The sequence below is a fragment of the Thamnophis elegans genome, chromosome 10 (assembly GCF_009769535.1).
Source record: "Thamnophis elegans isolate rThaEle1 chromosome 10, rThaEle1.pri, whole genome shotgun sequence".
Taxonomy (NCBI): Eukaryota; Metazoa; Chordata; class Lepidosauria; order Squamata; family Colubridae; genus Thamnophis; species Thamnophis elegans.
The window spans coordinates 32,623,337-32,645,469 of record NC_045550.1 but is presented as its reverse complement, the minus strand read 5'-3'; the positions used below and the strand labels follow the sequence as shown (position 1 = coordinate 32,645,469).

The window sequence follows — 22,133 nt, the reverse complement described above, 5'->3', positions numbered from 1 at the left end:
AGTGAAGTGCTTATGCTACATAGATTTTAAGTTTTTTATATCTAAAAGTAACCAAGTGAATACAATCATACAATATTTATTTGGCATTGTGCACTTACTAATTATATATTTATATACTCACTAGCATCTGATTAAGAAATACTTTGTGCTGAAATCACAACTATTTCTTAATCTAATGTGTAGAAGATTTTGTGTAATAGCTTGATTTTATTTTCAACAAACCTCTCCACTCCAAAAAGTTTTCCTTCCTTCCTTCCCTCTCCCCCATTCCACACACACCAAACAGACTAAGAACTAGTGAAAATGTCTGATTTATTTTCAGGATCAAAATATTACATTAGGAAGGACATTTACACATATTTATAAAAATGCAGCAGTTGTACATATAGATCAGAGGTTGCCTTGAGTTTGATCATTCTCATCACAGCAAGTGAAATCTCTTCCCCCACTCATTTTAAAATTATATCATAATTAAAAGAAATGGCTTCTATCACTGGTAAAAGGGTAGACAACAGTTTTACATAGCTCAAGCTATAACAATATAAAGCTAGCAATTCAACTGTAAAAAGTTAATGTTTTGAAGGAACCATAATTTTATCAGAATCCAAATTACACCATCCAAAGTTAAATATTGATATTATTAAAATCTCAATTTCTCCAAAGATATATTTTCATTTTAAGACTTTGGAATGCCTTTTGAATTTATCTTCTAATATTACACCTGCAGCAATGTCACATATTTAAAAGTGAAACAATGATAATGAAGAGCTTATCTCAAATGATTTTGCAGATGACAGGCTTGTCAATTATATCAAACATCATTGTTGTTTAATTACACCCTAAACTCCAACTGCTAGGAATGCGTTTTCATTTAGTTCTGTGTGTGGACAAGATGCTTTCAAAGTTCTCTGTAACCACTAATCTGCTTTAATAGGGAAACAAATAGGATTGAAGCTCTAGAACCCCCAGTGGGTTCTATTTGTGTTTGCTAAAATTGTTTTTTTTTTAAGAAAAACAGTAAAGAAATTATTTTACCTAAGATGGAATGATGTTTAGGTCTAGAGACAAAAGGGGACAATCTAGAATCAGGCATGGATTCACAACATCTTTTACATAATACATATCCATATTCCTTGAACAGTAATCTTTAAAACAAAAACCTGTAAAAATGCTAGTAACAATAATTTTTAAATTATCCAATTATAATAATTTTGTTCCTAAGATTTATGTGCTGCTTTCCCACTTGGAAGACACTTTCTACAGTTCTTTCCTTCTCAGAGTATTTAAGAACCACCATTCATAAGGCCTTCAGCTACTCTGCTAAACTGTTTTAAGGATATTCTGCTAAATTATTTTTCTTCAGACTGAAGAAGCTACTTAGATAAGCAGCGAAAGGTTTCAAACCAAAAAGAAGCCCAGTTGCCATGATTTAACTTCCAGACTATTTTAAGGATAAAAATAAAAACCAATAAATGGAAGATATGTAAGATATCTTCAAGATAACTTTTAAGATAAAGTTAATTAAATAAAAAATTAACTAAATGTTGACTAAATGAAATTTTTTGCAGTTATCCTGGTTTCTGTGCTTGAATCAACTCCACTCCAAACATGCCATTTCCACTTTTTACAGATTTTGTTAAGGGAACTGTTAGACATGCACAAATAGGTTTGCTCCTCACCTAATCTCTAGTATAATCTACTCAGCAGTTACTAGGGCAGAAAACTTGTGGGTTATATTATAGGATATTCGGGCAGAAGTCAGGGTCCATATTCAGGGGAAGTTATGGCTGGCTAAAGTCTACAATTGGCAAAGCAAGGCAAAAACAGCAAATCACACAAGTGGGCAGGTTGCAATTTCTAGGCTACATCCTTTCCTGGTATTAAGCTTATGCAACATTCTGTTTGTCTCATGGGCAACAGCAAGTATGAAATCTGACTTCTAATGATCATCAATGTGCTACCAAAACTTGCTGGTACAATTTCAGGGAATTTTGAGAGCTGCTCCAAATATGAATGAAAGTACTTTCCATTAAGGCAATGCCAGCATTAAGTGCAAGAATTCTGAGAAAAGACCTGATCTACTTATGCTGCTATAATAAAATAAGACTAAAACAACGTGATTCATATGTTTATGATTAGGTGCAGGAGAAGGTAAATCACAAGGTGTCTCTTTTTTGTAGTAACTGTGGAAATTCTTCTCCAGAAAAGCTCAACTGGCATAAATACTGTTATATCCTTATGCTCAGCAGCAGGGAACAAAAGTTTGAATACGAGTCCCTGATATAATACCTACATGGATATGGGGTGGGATGGGGATCAGGCTAAATTGGTATAAACTACTGAACAAGGAAAACAATTATATTTGAATTGAGAGATTTAAAAAATACAGCTTAATGATTTATAGACATTACCACTGCCATTCTTCCAATAGTTTATAAATTGCTAATGAGTTTAGCAATCTGATTAAAGTAAGGATTGTACTGTAGACTTTTAAAGTTTTTCTTTAAATATGGCAGAAAATGCAGCTCTTGTTCTGAACATTTGCAGGATAACTACTGATACCCGGGCCTATCCAAGCATATGGAACTTTTACAAACATTTCCAGTTTTCCGTATGATAAATTGTATGTGTAAACAAGTTATTTGGCTGAAACATCACACAGCTCATACACAGATAGGAGTAGCTTTTTGGAGCAGACCAAGAACTTTAAAATATTTCTGAAAGGTAAGTCAGGAAAGGTCACAACAAAATTGAAGGCAAAATAAAGGATGAAAGATTGTTTTTAAAAAAAGGTAGAGCAATAATAGCATTTGATACAAACGTTTAGATAAATTTTAACAGAATACTACCTACAGCATCAACCTTCACTGTTCTTTTTACCTATGACTTAAATTTTTGTAGGCATCAATTTTCAAAAACATTTCATATTTAAAGCTAGATCCATTACTGAGCATATTGCTAGGTCTCCATTAATTTAGGAATGTAATAGTTGCACGGTTTTGAACATAAAAGCAATTGTGACCTATGTATAAAACACTGATTAATTCATGCTACATTTGTCTTATATTTGTTATTAGTACCTGCACAGGAAAAAAGTAAGTAAGGAAATGTTTTCATTCTACAGTGCAGTATGTTGTTGTTAGTTGTGAAGTTGTGTCTGACCCATCGCGATCCCATGGGCAACATTCCTCCAGGCCTTCCTGTCCTCTACCATCCTCTGGAGTCCACTTAATCCCACGCCTACTGCTTTGGTGACAATGTAATATAAGTATCTTTAATTCTTAAGTTCACATACATGGATTAATCAAATGTAATGTCAATACAACCCGTGCTACTACAGTTAAATGCCAAATATTACCAGATCCAAATCATCCATTGGATCAGTTGCCATTGTATAAAATCTGGAGCATATCTATAATTTTTGGGACATTTAGAACAAATGATGGCAAGTAACTATTTCTTATTTTTTTCAAATCATATTTATTGTTGGGAAACCATGTTTACTGGTTTGTACTTTAATTAAATTTTATTAACTTAATTAAATTCGATTGTTACTCAAAAATATTTCAAAATTTCTGAAAAACAGATGCTTGCTTGGGGCCCAGAATCTGCACACGTTCACTAAATGTCAATGGGAGAAACATCCAAATGGCATAATAGTGAACGAAAACAACATTAAGAAGAGGTTTTATAAGTTTTACATTCAACCTCTATGAATGTTTCACTTCAGGTAACATTTTTTTGGGGAAAAAGAGAAATAAATTCCCTTTATAATTTTAATTGTGAAAAGGAAGCAGCCTGCAGTTCTGGGTTACACAAGGCAACTTTATACTACTAAGTACATCTATTATTATTTTTTATTACCACATTCCTCTCTAACAAAAGCAGTACATACAAATCAATTTAAAATAGACACTTTCATGTTCCACATTCTACAGCCCCTTTTGCAAGGTCACTGATTTAGGAAAGGTTGCTTGGGCAATGAATCTAGCACGTCATTTGTTTTGTTTTTCTTGACTTGTAACCAAAACACAGAATCTCTTCACACAGTCAGTTAAAGCCTGTGCTTCTTGCCTAAAAAGCCTGTGCACTATAAATGTGTGACAATTTATTACATGCAACCAGCAGCAGTATACGGTAGGAAGCATTCTGATTTCAGAACATGTGGATCCCAAGGAAAAAGAACACATGCTGAAAACAATGCACATGTCAATTGGAAACAACAAATCTCTTTCATGTAGATAGATCGCACATATTGACATGGCTGTCTGAAGAATTCCTTAATGCCTGGTTATATGATCTTTGAAAAATGAATGTATTAAAGAAAAGTATTTTTTTCTTAGGGGAAGAAAATTATTCTTGCTCTCGGTGTTCTCTTCTGCAGCATGCTGGATGTACAGGCAACTTTATTTTGAAACAGCAACAACCTACTGAACACATAAGCCTTCTTCCAGCATCAATGAACTTTTTCTGCCAAATTCACTTCATTCACTTGTTAAGAATAGCATAAAGAATGGGAGAGAAATGGCTGCCTGCTTTCAATTCTGCATATGTACTGAGTTAGTACGGTAGGTAGAGATGACAAGGGGGGAAATTAATTCCTTTCCTGAACAAATACAGTTTCTTGTGGACAAAGACCAGCTTCCTGCAATGTGATGTTATAGTCCAAATGGGAAAGTTTCCTCCGGGGAAAGTTGGTGAGGAGTTCAAAACGTTCATTAGGGTAGCCTTTTGACTGTACATGTCTGATAAGAGCCTGCATAGAAAGGGGGAAGAACTATTTTGATCATAGAACACAAGACAACACATAATGTGGTATTAAAACAATATAGTATTTGTTACTGGAGGATATATCAGCATAAACTATTTGTATACTACAGACATACGAAGTTAAAGAAATTGGGAAAGATCTGAAGAGCGTTCAATTAAGTAATAGAAAAACTATTGTTTATAATGTTGTTCGTATACAATTGTTTGTTGATTCTTTGTTTGAAATACCAAATGATATATTTAGGCTGGTTTTGAGAAGACTTTGGTGAATCAGCACATCAGTAATTGAATCCCTACAGTTCTATTCTATAACTATTTTTAGTAAATAGAATTTATAGTTTGGGAATCTATGTACAACATGTAAAAGGCCCTGGATAAAGCAGTCTGAGAGATACAAACTAAATTACACATTAAAAAAAAACTTTCTATCCCTTGACTGATTATAAAAGCAACAAATATAAAGAAGTTTCATCAACTGCCCATAGAAGTTCATATAAGAAAAGCATGTTTTATGTACATATATATTGTTCATCTTTCCTTCATAGATTCCTGTAATACTTCTTATCCAGGAATGTGATTGAGCAATCTTTCTGCAGCAAGCTCTGCAGTTTTACTTTCTAATTTTGAGGTGGGCTACTGGTGGCGGCTGGCGGGGGGGAAGGGGGGGACAACAACAGATGGCAGAAGAAATACAAGTGGAAGGACATGGTTGAAGTTTTGGGTTAACATAGGGATTCTGTGAGACACTTACAACCCAAAATGGGAAGCTTAATATACCTGTTTTCATTGTTGTTTTAAAAAAAGTAAACATCACTTTGGTATTTTGCTGTTGAATAGAAATGCAAAATAGTCCATGCATGGAGGTAACTTTATTTTTGCAAGATATGATACTGGCTATCAGCTTGGTAGGGGTTGGGCCAATTCATGGAAGTCTTAAGGACAGTGTAACTGCCTCCAATGGCTGCGCTTCGTTGTGCAAGTTGGTTTTCCACTGTGAGAACAGACTGCTAGATTAGATGGGCCAGAATCTGATCTAGTAGGGCACTATTTATAGTCTTTTTTTTTTTTGCATTTTTAAAAATTTGAATTTTATTTTCATTTTTAATATTATATAGAATAAACAAGAATACAAGGTAACATCCAAACACAGCAAATCTTGAAATACAATCATAGTTCCCATATATAGTTAGATTCATTAAAATTAGAGCTTAATAAACTAAAGCATACATATACACAAAGGTAAGAAATGGTAAGTACTAAAACAAGAATTAGATTTAGCTTGAAGTTTTAATTATTTCTACATACCAGAAGCTTAGCTTGTTCGGGTAATGAAATCTGTTCCCTCTTCCCATCTGGATATCTTAGCATTAGTTGTGCTTTTGGTCCTGGTATAAAAAATTAAATGCCAAATACAACTGCATTTAGTTTTTGCATTTATTATTTTGATAATGAAACCACCACCACATAATAAGATTTAGTAGGTTTAACACGAAAGGTTTAAAGTTAAAAAATTATTTCCAAAATGTTAGGGGGGTGATTAGTGATCAGTCCTGAAACCTGGAAAGATTATTGTATAATGAAAAACAATCCTAAATAATAAACTGGAAAATACTTTTTGTCTTATTAAAACAGAGGTTCCCAATCCCTGGGCCATGGCCTGGTACTGGACTGCAGACGGTTCAGAACCAGGCTGCGCAAGTGACAGGTGCACCCGCTTGCGCATGCAACTCCATTTGCATGAGCGGCGAGCACTCGGGCACATGCATGACGCTCTATTTGTCTCTCAACAGATGTTGATACAATTAAACTCTCCCATCACTACAGATTCTTGCTTTGAAAGGTGTCATGCATGTTTTCCCCTTGATTGCACAGGCAGTTTGGAAGTTTGGAAGTTTATTGACATTTGTATGCCGCCCACTCCCTAGGGACTCTGGGCGGCTTACAGACAAACAAGGAAATATATAAAAATTAAAATAGAAATTAAAATAGAAATACAATTGTTTAAAATTACACAACATACATACTACTTAAAGTGGGGGTGGATGCTAATCAACAGCCCCAGGCCTGCCGGAGCAGCCAGGTCTTGGTAGCTTTACGGAAGGCCGGAAGAGTAGTGAGGCAGTATTAAAAGACCAAGAGTATAGCAATAGCACTTAGATGTACCGTATTTATCGGCGTATAACACGCACCGGCGTATAACACGCACCTCCCATTTTAACACAAAAATTTGAGTAAAATTTTTTTTCATTAAAAATAAATGACTTGGAAGCTCGGAACTTAATGTTGGATTAAAATTTATAACATTAGAACATGAATTATAACATTAACTCCTCTTAAAAGGCAAATATGAAATGAAAAAACACCTCTTTGAGCAAAAAAACTTAATCAGAATCACTGCTTTTTGGAAAACCAAAAACCTCTTCCTCATCTTCACTCTCTCCCTCTTTTTTCCCTTCCTTCCCCCTTCCTCTTGCCTATCAACTTCATCCTCTTTGTCTTTCTGCTCTTTCCCTCTCTTCCCCTTTTCTTCCTACCTCCTTCCTTCTCCCTCCCTTCTTCTTTTTCTTCCTTTCTTCTTCCATCTTCCTCCTTCTCCTTCCATTCTTTCTCCTTCCATCCATCTTTTCTCCTTCCATCTTCTCCCCCCCTCCCTTCTTCTTTTCCTCCCCCCTCCCTCCTTCCTTCCTCTCCTTCCCTTTCTCACACACAGGAAGGGGAGGGGGGCTATCTAGTCGCTTTCACAGCATAATTTCTTTATCTAACTTTTAAAAAACAGTGTGCAAATCAAACGAGATTTTCGTAACCTGCGAAGCACCAAGTTATATTATGTTGTTACAAATTCGCAGCTACTCCATTCTTTCTGATAGGGAACTACATTTCCCAAGATGCCTCAGGTCCTCAAAGCGCTGAACGCAGCTTTGCAATTGACTCCAGCGAGGCCTGGCAGCCGCCGGCTGGGGTGGTTGTCAGGGCGATGCGGAGCGGACGCGCCGTTTGTTACTGCTTCCAGCAATCAAGACGGAGAAGGGAAGCGACTGAAACGGACGCTGGCCTCGCTCTCCTGCTGCGGCTTCTGTTTCAGTAGGGAAGAAAACTTCCTTTCGCTTCCCGAATTTGACTGGGTCCCGGGGCTTCTGCCGGGCGGCAGAAGCCCGGGAAGCGAAAGGAAGTTTTCTTCCCTATTGAAACAGAAGCCGCAGCAGGAGAGCAGGGCTGCTGCCGGCCGTTTCACCTTGCGCAGCGAATTTGACTGGGTCCCGGGCTTCTGCCACCCGGAGTATCGGCGTATAACACGCAGGCAGGGTTTAAGCTTGCAATTTTAGTTTTAAAACTGCGTGTTATACGCCGATAAATACGGTATATACTACTTCACAGTGCTTTACAGCCCTCTCTAAGCGGTTTACAGAGTCAGAGTCTGGGTCCTCATTTTACCCACCTTGGAAGGATGAAAGGCTGAGTCAACCTTGAGCTGGTGAGATTTGAACTGCCAAACTGAAGCTAGCAGTCAGCTGAAGTAGCCTGCAGCACTGCACTCTAACTGTGCCACCTTGGCTCTTATAATATATCATTTTTATTTATTTTTCTGCTTTTCTACTTCCTGTTTTAAGCAGAAATGTATTTTTTTACCTTTCAATTATTGTATTCCAGTTTAGTATGCCTATTTTGAGCTCACTAAAAACTCAACAACTTATTGTTCTTTTTCATACTGGGAGAATATTGACAATGAACGCCATGATCTTTATGAACTATTGTTCTGATTTGTATCAATTGGTTAAAAGGCACATAGGATTTTCATTTCTACTCTCCATAAAATTAAATTTAAGTCTCACTGTAGCAATAGCATTTTACAGCACCCTTTAAGCGGTTTACAAATATCAGCATATTGCCCCCACAATCTCGGTCATTTTACTCAAATGGAAGGTTGAGTCCACCTTAAGTCTGATGGGATTTGAGCTGCCAAACTGCTGGCAATCGGCAGTCAACAGAATTCTAACCACTGCGCCACCACAGCTCTATAATCAAGCTCACAATATTTCAACCAAATGTATGTTACTTGTTCTTGTGATGTGCACAATATTTTGATTCAAGTTTATATGATTGTAGCAATTTTTACAATATGATTTGTTATCACATATATTAGCAGGAAGAGATCACTGTCAGTGAACCTTATAATCCTTGGGATTTGCTGTCATATCCTTTATGGCTTGCCATTCACTTGGCAAGTCAATGGCTATAACTAGCATGTATTTGTTTTGATGCTTAATTATTCTGATTCTTCTTTTTGTTTTCTAATGAGACACAACCACATTCTTTCTTCCTTTAAGGAACTACTATCCTATCTACCAATATGAAGTGTCTCTTATTCTTCCCCTCAATGTTCAGAGTTTGTTTTATCTTTAAGAACATGAAAAGTGAGTTTTAACATCTTCTATATCACTTGATTATGATTATTTCCATACACTGGGCTTCTTCCTCCATTTGACTGTCTTCCTTAAGAATTATTTCCACAGTTATTTTAAATGATACTGCTTCCATGTTTTAAAAGGAAACCTAAATTCTTTCTCATTAGATGAAATGTAGCTCTTTCACAATAGTTCCGTGAATATGCTAAGAGTGTTTTCTTCTTCTTCAAGGACTGCTATAAGCTTTATTTGCTGTAAACATATATCTCATTATTTTTAGGTAGAAAGACAAATGTGGCACAAACATTGAGCTCCTAAGTGCAGACTTCTCTCTGTGCCCCCCCCCCCACAGCTTACTGCCAATCAAAAAACTTTTATTTATTTAGTGAAATTTAGAGGCCACCTGACTCTTAACCTGGGAGGACAGAAAGTTACAATTTAGAAACTAAAAAAAATATCAGAAAAGAATTCATGAACTGCCTAAAGTAATACATGAACAAATATGCCATCTAAAATGGACTCAACTATCACTCTTTCCAAAGCTTGGGAGAAAAGCACATCTTCATTAGCTTCATAATACACAATATATCCTTCCAATAATTTAACAATGTACTATGGTTGATAAGTGTATTATGGTTGATATTTTTTTTGGTAATATAATAGTCTCCTGACAAAGAAACAATTATATAAAGTTATGGAAATAAAATAAAAACCCTATCCCCTATAAAAAAATCCTTCAGCTGAACAGTGATTCATGGCAATGTTGTAGACAGAGTCACATAAAATTATACATTTTAGCATGGACAACACTTTTATCAAATTATTATACTAATCAAGATGTATAATGTTTTGATTGTATAATATGTATTCCCAGCAGATCCAACTAGTTCCATTTGAGAAGATGCTGGAAGTTCTAGTTTACCAACTTCCACAATACAACAAAATTTTAATCCCTCATGTAGATTATGAACTGTTTAGCCAGATTTATACTTTTTTACTACTTTGGTTCATTCAATTTATTAAATGCAGCTGAAAGAAAGAAATACTCTTTTGGTAACGAATTCTTGATGAGACTTTTGTAAAGCTGTGAAGTTGTCTAAATGACAGGAACCATACTTACCATTCACGCTTAGCTCTTTTTGTAAGTCATCTAGCTTAGTTTCAGTTTCTTCTAGCACTCCTGAATCTACAGATGATAGTCCTCTGTGGTTTATTATCATCTCAGGTTCAGTTCTTGATGTTGGTTCAGGTTGAGGTTTTCTGCCTTCCTCTTTTCTACAACCCAAATCCTTGTGCGGAGATTTTCTAGATTTGGCAGAACTTTCTGGCTCATCATCATCAGAACCACAAACAGAAATAAACTCCTCACTTCCAGAGAAAAGCTCCGATTCGGATTCTTCATCTGATCTGCTATCCTGCTTTATTTGTTCAGAGTCAAAATGTGTTTCCTGTAATGATGCCCTGATTGCAGCTTCCAACTGGCTATCTTCACTTGCATCAATTAAGCTCTCCTAATCAACCATAACACAAAAGAAAAGGATGTTACTAAAGCACATATTTTGAGAAGGTGAGAGGGGAAAAGAAAGGCTCCAATACTTTTATTTCTTATTAAGAATAAAAAATATGCCATTTTTGTCATTATACTTACTGAGCGAGTACGTTTCTGGGGAGGGCTGGTGGAATGTCCATCCAGTTGTCCGTGTTCACCTAGAAATGAAGTCACTTGGTCCAAAAAAGAAGTTACATCTAATTGATGCCATTCCACTAGTTTCTGCCCTGTTAAAAATAACAATAAATTGTACTTCAGTAATTGAAATCTTAGATCATCAATATCAATACAGATGTTATTTTAAATTTTTAATGATTCTGTAGAGGCAATAAGCATTATGAACAAGTCAGAAGAAATGGATGGCTATTGTGGCCCAGCAGGAGCTGGGAGGAGCTACCACCAGACTCCGACAGCGAGGGCCCTGTGAGTCGGCTCTGGAAGATGTGGAGGACCCTGGACAGGGTTCCGACTCTGAGCAGGGCGCAGAGAGGCTGGTTGGCCACCAGGAGACACCTGAGCTTGGACCAGTGGGGAGGAGACAAGGGAGAGTGAGTCGGAAGCCAGTAGTGAGTTGTTCCTGGATGCACAGCATCAAAGAGCTACTAGGCATCAGGAACATTTACGCAATTACAGGAGGTAATTGCACTCAGCTGGTGGTCATAAGGCTCCTCTCCAGACTATAAAAAGGCTACTTGTGCACACACCCCTCTTTGCAGAAGTCAACACAGAATCGAATGTCGGAGAATTTTGTATGAGCTTAGCAGGCTGGATTGCTGCCAAGCCTTATCTGTGTTTATTGCTGCCCAAGCTTGTCTGTGCTGGGTTGCTGCCAAGAACCTGTTTGTCTGTTAAGTAAATGCTGTAATTTATCTCTGGCTCGGAGTGTGCTTTGGTGTGGAATGAGGGGGGTCAGAACAGATGGCTACCCTGAAGTTCTTAATCCTAAGAATCACAATTGCCAACTATACTAAAATAGATTTAAAATAACATAGGCAAAGCAAATGTGAACATTAAATTATTATTATATTTGATCAAGTTCATCTGATAGAGATTGGAAGTATGGCTAATTAGCCAGTTCCAGCAATCTTGTTGGCAAATATGAAAACTATAGTACTTCCCTTGTTAAACCAATGAGATTGTTTATTGTGCTATATAAGAATATAATTCAGAGTTAATATGCCATCAGTATTTTTTCATCTTACCTGTCCTGGGGTCCAGGATAGAAACGTAAGGGAAATCTCCCAATTTATAGAATTGTATATATCTTTGTCCTTCCTCACTGTCGTGGTATACCTGTACAATAGTCAAGAAGGTTAGTTTCAAATACTTGAAAACATTTGAATATTGAAGCAATTTAGCATTTGTTAATAAAATCTGATACTGAAGCACAATGTAACTAATTAATGTAGTTCTATAAAACGTGACATGAATAAGGCCAGAGTAAATAAATATTGGCCGTTTCTAATTTTTTAGCTAAACTGAAAATAATGCCTTCATACCTGCCAAAAAATGAAGTGTTCCCGGATAATATTTTTTACAGCATCATTGCTCCAAACATCACGATTGAGACACTGACAGGCAAAATCCTGCACATTCTGAATATTAATCATGAGCCACTTGTTCTGCATTTGACCACACTCCTTGGCCTGAAGACAAAAAGAACATTGAAAGCATTAGCCAAAAAAAGAAAAGTTTTCAAGTAACAATGCCAGCAATGATGGCTTCTATTTATTGTTCTAGGCTTTTATAAAATCCTTTTTCATTTGTTAAGTTCTATCAGGACTCAACAATTTAATACACAAACAAGCATGACAAGCAGCGTGCCGGGTTAGAAATCTCTGCAGGTCAACTTGTCATATCAAGATTACACATTGGTAATCTCAGAGTGATGAGTGTTAACATGCCAAAGAGAGAGAGCGAGTTAGGAAAATCAACTTTAATTTCAAAACTGACTGAGAAAAGGGAAATAAATGAACAAAACATTTAGAAGAAAATATGGAATGAGCTGCATTGATCTGATTACAAAGCAGATTATCTGATTCAACAGTTAAAATTTGGTAGATTAGGATTAAGATTCTTGATAGATTTGCAGTTTGTTTGCAGATTGCAGTTGTTCGACTATTCATTTCCTCTAATTTATCATTCATTCATATATGTTATATTGTGGTTTTATTGGTGAACTTTTTGTTGACCAGATTGCAAGTGGGGGACGTGGCAAGGTTTGAAGTTGCAGGAAGAGATCTTACTGGTTTGAGTCTCAAAGCTGGCATTGCCTGATTGGTTGGTTGCAAGTTAATGTAGGAGTTTGATCAAGAATGTAATTCTGATCGCTGAATTGTCATACCTGTTGAAAAAAAGAGTGCTGTATCAAAAATTAGAATGGTCATATTTCCTAAATGGACAAAAATATGTGGGATTTCCTTGAAGGAAATTTACTCATGAGTTTAATTATTTATGAAAAGAAACAGAGATTCATGAGTACCCCTTTTTGACTTTGCATCTTGGAAAATGAGATTTCACTTTTAAAAAGTGAAATGTCTGATCCATTGGCCACTGAATAAGCAACACAATGGACACAGAAGCACTCATATATATTGAAATAAAGCAATATAGAACATAATTTTCACTAGGATTAGCAAAACAGCTTTCTCAGGTCAACCACTAAAACAATATTATAGTGGAGACATTTCAGTGCCAAATAAATATAATTAGGTTGATTTATTATTGGAGGAAAAGATAATTTGAATAGCCATTTTGAAAGACAAAATGTATATAATCTTATAATAATCTTATGATTGCTTTTGAAAAATTTACAAGTAAATATTATAAATTGTTTGTACACTTCCAGTTCAACTTCATTTTGTAATTATATTCTGTAATATTTTTGCAAGACCCAAGCACCAATGAGATCCTTTCTTTCACTCGTGGAAAAATGTGCACAAAACTAATTTTGACAACGAATTAAGCATTTAAATAGAATTTATAAATGGCAAGATATACCATAAATTAAATAAAAACCAGCATTAAAGTTATTGTGTTTTTATTTTAATTTTAGTAATTATTTAAATTTCTGTTGGTTCTGTTATGGAAATTGGTATTCTTATTTTTCTTATTTTTTGGTGATGGAAAAATGATCATTCTGCGGTTAAAATTATATTAATAAACTCTTTTTTTGAATTAAAATGGAAATATTTCTTCTCAGTAATTTTATTCTGTATTGGAGATTAAGAAAAAAATTTTTCAGGCACGAATAATTGCTACGACAATTAAAATGCCAAAAACCACTTGAACATCTGAAGAAATATTTTAAGAGAATTACCTCAGAACAGATAATTGTATCAGGATTACAATATAACATATTGATCCAGGATGTTAATCAACTGACCAAGTACTAGAGTATACCAACACCATAATAGTAAAAGGTTTGATCTTCTCCACTAGTTAAACGAATGAAATGTATAGTAAATGTATTACTATAATATAACAATAACAAAATCTAGAAATTCTAAAAAATGCACATGCCAATTAAAATAATCTGTACTTTTATGACTTCTCTTAAAATTATAAAACTTAAGTTGATTTAGTAAATGCACTGATTCCCTACTGATGCTGACTTTTTCTCAACATGCTTAAAATGGCTGATTCTTTTTTTAATGTATTTGAATTTGACATGAATTCACGCTAACAAATCTTGCTTATAAATTGAAGAAACTTCTTGGGTGAAAAACTAAATGTCTTCAAGGAAAAATAAAAAAAGTCCAATTGCCTTATGAAAAAGCATCTTTGGTCCTTGCTTATAAAATTTATAGTGAAGTAAGTTATCAGCATGATGTAAAAATGGAACTAAAATATGTTTTATGTTTATCAGAAATAGCTGTAGCATTCAGAGAATTCAATGAACATTTTATTGGGTTCTCCCATGCTATGGAAATAATTCTGAGAAGACGTTTCAGAATGTGCAGTGGAACAAATATAGTACTGGCTCCAACTCTTAAAGCAACTGCACCTTTTACTGGGATTGTGCAAGTTGCATAGTCCTATTTTCTGCTCCAGAAAAGGAAACTAAATAAACAAATGCCTTTTTTTTATCTAGCTTGTTTCTGCAGTGCAATATTATTTATATAGTTTCACTTATCTGGCTTTATTATACTCATAAAACTATGTATAAATTGGTCAAATAAGATAAATATTTTTTAGAAAAAACAGAAGGCATAATAAATAAGTAGCGATAATAAACAAATATTAATATGCTGAAGCAATTGAAGAATTTAACACAAATCTGTCAGTTGTGTTAAATCTTCACTCTGGTGTTTATAGCTTAATTAAAATATTTAAGTTAGAGGTAAATGAAGATTCTACTTTTTCACATTGATTAAAAGAAACTGAATTATGTGCCATGGATGTATTTTTAATAAAACTCTTATAGTTACATTTCCACATGAGTTAAACTTTTAATTGCATATAGAATAACAATAATGAACATATATATTGATCAAACGTAAAATCCCGACTCCACCCCACCCCAGAAAAAAATTATTGAAAGCTTAATACTGAACAGTGTAATGACTACTGAACAGTGTAGTGACTGCTCATAAATATTTAAACCAGACTATAAAGCACAAAATCTTTATAGTCTTACAAAGAAGACACAATTTGTCTTCTCAAAACTCTAACATACAACAAACCCATCATAATGGTTTACCTGTGTGAGAAGCTTTGTTAGAGAACGGAATGTCTGTAAAAATACAACTTCTAGTATGCAGTAACATATTATTTTTCAATAATGAAGAAAGAGCAAATGATTTGAGAGGGAAGACTGAAAGGGAATCCATTAATCTGTGTACAGATGTGGAAGCTAGGATAGCTGGCAACAATAAATATTAGAAGGAGATATAGTAATTCCTTCCCTTTTCATTTAACTCCTGTTATTTATTATTATTTTCTGAATTTTTATTTTATATTAATTGAACAAAAACACAAAAAAGAATCATCCTTTATTACATCTTGTAGAAAGTGTGTCGATTGGTTACAGATAATTTTCGTGCATTTCTTCCACAGTCATTACTTATAGTTCATATTAGATTACACACTTTAAGTCAAAAATCTTTGTATATCTTACTATCAATATACCACAATTCTCATTTGACTACAATTATTTGAACATGTTTTTATCTCAAATCATTCATATTTAAAGACCCAACCACATAATGGCATTCACTAGCTATTTCAAAAAATCCTCCAATAACATTATACCTTTGTAGCATCTTTTATGTAAAAGTCAATTAATAAAGTTTCTAAGTCTTCCCCCTTTTTTGTCCAACTCACTGATTAAAATTTATATCCAAGTTAGTTTTGCCAATACCATAGAATGTATATATTGTTAAACAATGGCCATTAACATTTCCTTGTTATTATAATTGGCTAAAAATCGTTTACTATTTATGTCCCATCGCCTCTCATCAGACCCCCCCCAAAAAAGAAAAAACCTTACACCTTTATAACAATATCTAAATAAAAATTTGTTAATAAAATTTTATAGGTCTTTTTCCCAAGTCACAATTTGCAATTTATATTCAATTTTTTTTGTTAGATTACTATACATGTATATATCATTAGGCTATATCCATTATCGTTTCCTTATTGTTATTATAGTTAATGCGAATAAACATTTGATAACAATCTAAAAAATCCAAGAGTTACAGAATTCCTACTTATTAATCACCAAAATCAACTGATTTTTTTATTATCAATTTTCATTATCAACCTATATCTTTCCAGTAACAAAAAATCTTATCTCTCTTGCCAATTGTGGTGTAAGTCTTCTTTTTATCACCTTTATAAGGTTTTTATAGACTTCTCTCCGTACTTTGAACTCACTGTTTAGGATTTATATCCAAGTTACTTTTGCCAATACCGTAGCATGTATATATTGTTAAACAATGTCCATTAACATTTCCTTGTTGTTATTATAATTGGCTAAAAATAATTTACTATGCCCCATCTCCTCTCATCAGCTCCCCCCCCCAAAAAAAACTTTACACCTTTATAAAGAGATCTAAATAAATATTTGTTAATAAAATGTATAGGTCTTTTTCCCAAGTCACAATTTACAATTTATATCCAAATTTCTTTTACTAAATTGCCAATACATGTATATATCATTACGCTGTATCATTATCATTTCATTATTATTATTTATGGTTAATTAATTGTTAGCGAGTAAACATTTAATAACAATCTAAAACAATCTAAGAGTTACAAAATTCCTACTTATTAATCACCAATAATAAAAAACTATTTTTTTATTATCAACTTTCATTGTCAACCTGTATCTTTCCAATAACAAAACAGCTTATCTCTCTTGCCAATTGTGGAGTCAATCTTCTTTTTATCTCCTTTGTAGGGTTTTTATAGGCTTCTCTCTGCACTTTGTTATTTGAAGGGTCTCTCAGATAACCTCGTTGCCCACCAGTTGCTACTAGAGTTAACTTGTCTTTGGTTGTCAATCTTGTTTCTGAAAAAAATTCTCTTCTATCATCATTAGTATATTTTTCTTCTGTGTCCTGGAATCTGGGGTAGAGCTCCAATTCGTCGCATTCCCTTTCCATATTCCTTCTTTCTATTTTCACCCACATTTGCTCCATTAATAAATTCATCAATTGTCTTATCTTTATCTTCTATATCTTCATTCTCCCCTTTAATTTTTGGGACTCCAAGCCCATCATCTTTTGCTGTGAGGAAGACTAGTCTTTCCAACTTCTTCTCAATTCTCCCATATCCTTCCAATAGATTTTGAATTCCAGCCAAGATATTTTGGAATTTTAAGGTTTCCTCATCTAAGTATTGATCCACGTTTCCAAAACAGAAGAGAGAAAGAAAAAAAAATACTAATAGCGACTGCCACACTAGTCTTCCAGGCCTCTCTTACTTTTATTTTAAATTGACATGAACACAAGTTCTTTTAAGCTCTTCAAAGGGGAAGGGTTCTGTTTCCCCCCCTCTCTTTCTTTCTTTCTTTCTTTCTTTCTTTCTTTCTTTTCCTGTCAAAATAATTCTCAGAGGCACCTGTGAAAACAGTTCGTGCCCTTAGTTCTTTATCAGTTTCTGTAAACAAGTTGCAAACCCTTCAGCTGCAAAGTTAGTGAAGTCAAATAAGAAGAGAGATACGTTGTTTCAAAAACCCCAGCTTCTGACCTCCGAGTGGCAGTTAATTTTCACCTTCTATAGGAAACAAAGTTCTTTAGATTTCTTTCAGTGTGGTTTAATAACAAGTAGTAGGAAGAATTGTTAAAATAAAAAGGAAGGTTTTAATCCAGAAGTCAAAAAATAAAGCAACAAGAAGCAGAAGAAAAAAAAAATCAATCCGTTCACTTTAAGAGAGAAAAAATACCTCACCAGATGGACTCACTTTCTCTTTTCACTTCCTTCCTTCCGGAGCATCCCAATTTCATCAGCCTACGGGCTGCCTGTTTACTGCCGGCTTGAAGCACTTCCCTTGGGTCTATCAGGGATTTTGCGATATCCCTGAGACCAGCAAGGCTTTGTCTTCCAGATCACTGTCTCTACAGGATGATTTAGATCTCAATAGACTCTCCAGCAGCAAAAGTGTCAACGGCAGTGTCAGAGTATTGAGACTGCACGTTGTAACATCGCGACGTGGCTCCTCCTTCTTAATTCCTGTTATTTTGTTTACTACTTTCTACTTTCTTTCTGCACTTTCCACAATGTTTCTTAATATGGAATGGAACAGAGTGATTAGTAATTTAGCAAACTCTTGATCTTCTTCAATTTGCAAAGTCCAAATCTGCAGTTCCAAGTTTACTAAATAGTAAACAATGAACAATAAAAAAATCAAGGTTCTGTTTTATAAGTATAATCTTTATAGTCATTGTACTTAAATGCAACAAAATTGGTTAAAATTTTGTTTGTATTTCTGTTTAGCTGCCTTAATGACTCTTCTCAAGTTTGCCCTGGCTTCATTGTATTTGTCTTTGTTTCCTGCCTTGAAGGTGGAGTTTCGGGCTCTCAGAAGTGATTGTACCACTGCTGACATCCCGAGTTTGCGATTACTGTAAACTCTGATGCGCTTATTCACTGTTACATTGTCTGTGCATGTTTTAATGTATGAGAGTATAGTTTCAGTGAATTCTTGCAGCTCCAAATGTTCAAATATACTCCACTCGGTAGTCTCAAAGCAGTCCTGCAACTGGCAGAGTGCTCCCTCCGGCCAGATTTTGACCGTTTTCAAGACTGGTCATATCCTTTTCCTAAGGGGGATATACTTTGCACAGTAGCAGAGAGATGTGGTCAGACATACCCAGATGGGAGAGGGGGATTGCTCTATATGCCTGTCTTAACTTTGAGTACACTGATTATTATACAGATTATTGGCTATTCTACTCCACTACTGTTTAGTTTGGTTGTATTTTTCTCCATCTCCATAAAAATCTGTCTCAATCATACTAGAGATTTTAATTTTTAATGTAAAAGAGACTATGTGGTATATTTTTGAATTATAATTATAATTCAAATAATATTAGTATAAAATACAACAATATAGTAACTACAATAATATAGTATTGAATTATAATTCTTTTTACAGGAATTATAGGAAATGTTAAGGAAATGATTGATTATAGATTTTTAAACTCAGAGATAGAAAAAGACCAATCTTTGGTTTATGTATATAGCTTGTCATTAGAAAATCATCATTTAATTTAAATCAATTTTTAATCACTAACTCCTACTTGAACACTTCTTGATGAGGGAACACAGTAATGGACTAATGGATATAATCAAAAGCTACTTCCTCAAATGATGTTAAGCAGCTTCTTATGCTGCACTACTAAAAAGGCAGGTTGCTGGAATTATTTATACACATTATCATGACACGGGTGTTTACACATGCACATACACATCTATACCAAAGCCAATCCAAAATTCAATGCATCCAAATGACCTACTGTATCAAAGCTTCCTTTATGCATCAAATCAATTGGCGGCCTGAAGAGATCTGCAAGGGTAGTGAGCTTCTTATCTATGGCTCCTCCATTTCTCAATTCTTGCTCCTGCCGAACTGTAGAGCCCCAAAAGAAAAACAAAGAAGACAAAATATTCACAAGAGCAGATTCAGTTACTTTCATCAAATGCAATGTGACTGTATTAACGTGATTAGGCTGAATCAGCTTTGTACTAAATATTTTTTAGTAACAACCATCACGTTTATACATTTTGGGTATGAAAATGTGGCTCTCGGCCAGTCACTCTCTCTCAGCCCAACCTACTCACAGAATTGTGTGGAAAACAAAAGACAGGAATATTAGATATGTTCATCACCTTTGGCTGGTGATCTATCTATCTATCCATCCATCCATCCATCCATCCATCCATCCATCCATCCATCCATCCATCATCATTATCATCATCATCTTCAGTAATAGATATCCTAAATTTGTGATTTAAATACTCATAGAATATTTAAATATTACAGAATTATAGTTTTTTTGTCTCATGGCAAAGACTGATTTGTTCCCTTCCTTTAATATCAAAGCATCATGTTAATAAACAACCAGCTTTTAAAAATATATATATATAGTAATTTAAATCTTGATTTCTAAAAAGTAAAATATAAATAGAAAATATATATAGTATCCAGTTTTTACTCCTTTCCTCTAATTCTGGCCCCTCTTCATATACCTATATAAGATCCAGACTGGAATGGGATGGTTTAGCCCATTCACTGTGCAGATGTTCGTGTATACAATGCCAGCTACTTGATTGTGCATTACAGTATATAGTGTTTCTGTTTGCATCTGATACCCTGCTACTAGATGTTAACATTGTTTCTGAAGCTTTCTACATAACCTGCATCTCAGGTCCTGTCTGGTTTGCTATACCACTGCTTCTATGGAACTGGTACTTAGTGCCTGTTCTTGTGCTTATGTAATCAGCGCCTCTGTTGTCTTTAGTTCAGCCCTTTCTAGCCACTGGTAGAATTACCCAATATCTGTCACCTCAGCTATGTGTCTATAGCAGGTCTGTCAAACTCGCGGCCCAGATGTGTCATGTGCTGGCCACACCCACACCCAGTTTACCAAAGGAAAAAAAAGTCCCAATACATCAGGTGATGCCGCCGTGACGTTGTGAGTTTGACAGCCCTGGTCTATAGTATATCCTATGCAGGGTCTTATCTTACTATGGCACTTCCTCTCCTTGATCTTCCTCCCATGTTTGCTGCTGCTGCTGCCTCATTTTCTCAGCAGCTGATCTTTGGGTGCCATCTTAGTGATGTTCTACTAGATGCTCTGAGTTTCATCCAGGGCAGTGGTTTTGACATTCACCAGACCCCACCTGCTCTTTTTCCAGATGGTGTACACTCCCTGGGTATTGGACTTGGGAGTAGAAACATTGTGAAGAGTTTCTGGGTATTCACATCAGCAGTTCCATATCCTCCTTTAGACAATTTACTATATTGGCAGGGCATGCATGTAGATGGTGTGGATCTTATTCTTTCCAGTAAGCTGGCTCTTTAAGACCTGTCTAATCCTTTGGTGGTATTTGGATGCTGCTATCTTCCTTGCCTCTTCATTGTAGTTCCCAAGAGACTGGAGGATACTAAAGTACTTGGAGCTAGTCTCTGTTTGCTATGTGATTCACTGACAGTTCCATCTCATCAGTCTGAATTATATGACTGCAATTAGAACTGGAAATCTGATAAGAAGTCCTAACCTTTTTTGCAGTGGTCATTAGCAGGAAATTGGCAAAAAATGCTAGAAAGCAGAAAAATACATAAAAATACATAATCAATTTCAATCATGTGGAATACTGTAACCTGTTCTAAAGGTCATAATCATTTGATGGATGGAAGTGCTTTACAGGCTGAATATTATCCTTAATGTTCACACCTTTTTGTATTTCCATCAATAATCTCTCACCAAGTTGCCTTAAATATGCCTCTAATCTCATTTTCCACAGATGCAGGCATTTATTCTCCTTAATCATGTATCTCAAGGATTACAGTAGTAAATTGTATACTAGTTTATTGGTTTGAGTTATGGTGATAACAGAAATTGTTGTGAGGGAGTTTTCTAGCAAGGATGGTATTTCTCCACTGAACCTTGGTAACCAGTCTCAAGGGTTGACTATAGTTACGTTATCTGTGATCTTAAGCCTATTAGATTAATGCTCTATAATGGAGGGAAGTGGCAGTGATGATCCAACTGCACATCCATTTGTTTTTCCAGTTCTTCTTAAGTCTGAGTTGTAACATATAGTTGATCTACCTCAAGTTATGAGAGCAGCTTCCTCATTACTATGTTGAAACACTGGGTAACTATTCATTTCTCAGTTAGTGTGGATGGATGGATGGATCTTTTGTATATCCATGGTTCCCTTATATTTCATATATCCTC

General features: G+C 35.0%; 1 protein-coding gene across 2 annotated transcripts in view; it reads right to left on the bottom strand.

The window, feature by feature from the left end:
- Nucleotides 1–295: 295 nt before the first annotated feature.
- The window catches only part of UBXN7 (UBX domain protein 7), a 32,446-nt gene continuing 10,608 nt past the window's right edge, over nucleotides 296–22,133 (bottom strand). For both annotated transcript variants that reach the window (XM_032225297.1, XM_032225298.1), the window contains 7 exons: nucleotides 19,686–19,798; nucleotides 12,222–12,368; nucleotides 11,925–12,015; nucleotides 10,822–10,949; nucleotides 10,294–10,684; nucleotides 6,076–6,155; nucleotides 296–4,756 (listed from right to left, as the gene is read on the bottom strand). In XM_032225297.1, the coding sequence (XP_032081188.1) occupies nucleotides 4,595–4,756; nucleotides 6,076–6,155; nucleotides 10,294–10,684; nucleotides 10,822–10,949; nucleotides 11,925–12,015; nucleotides 12,222–12,368; nucleotides 19,686–19,798 (1,112 nt within the window). In that variant the 3' untranslated portion in view covers nucleotides 296–4,594. The remainder of the gene's footprint in view (nucleotides 4,757–6,075; nucleotides 6,156–10,293; nucleotides 10,685–10,821; nucleotides 10,950–11,924; nucleotides 12,016–12,221; nucleotides 12,369–19,685; nucleotides 19,799–22,133) is intronic.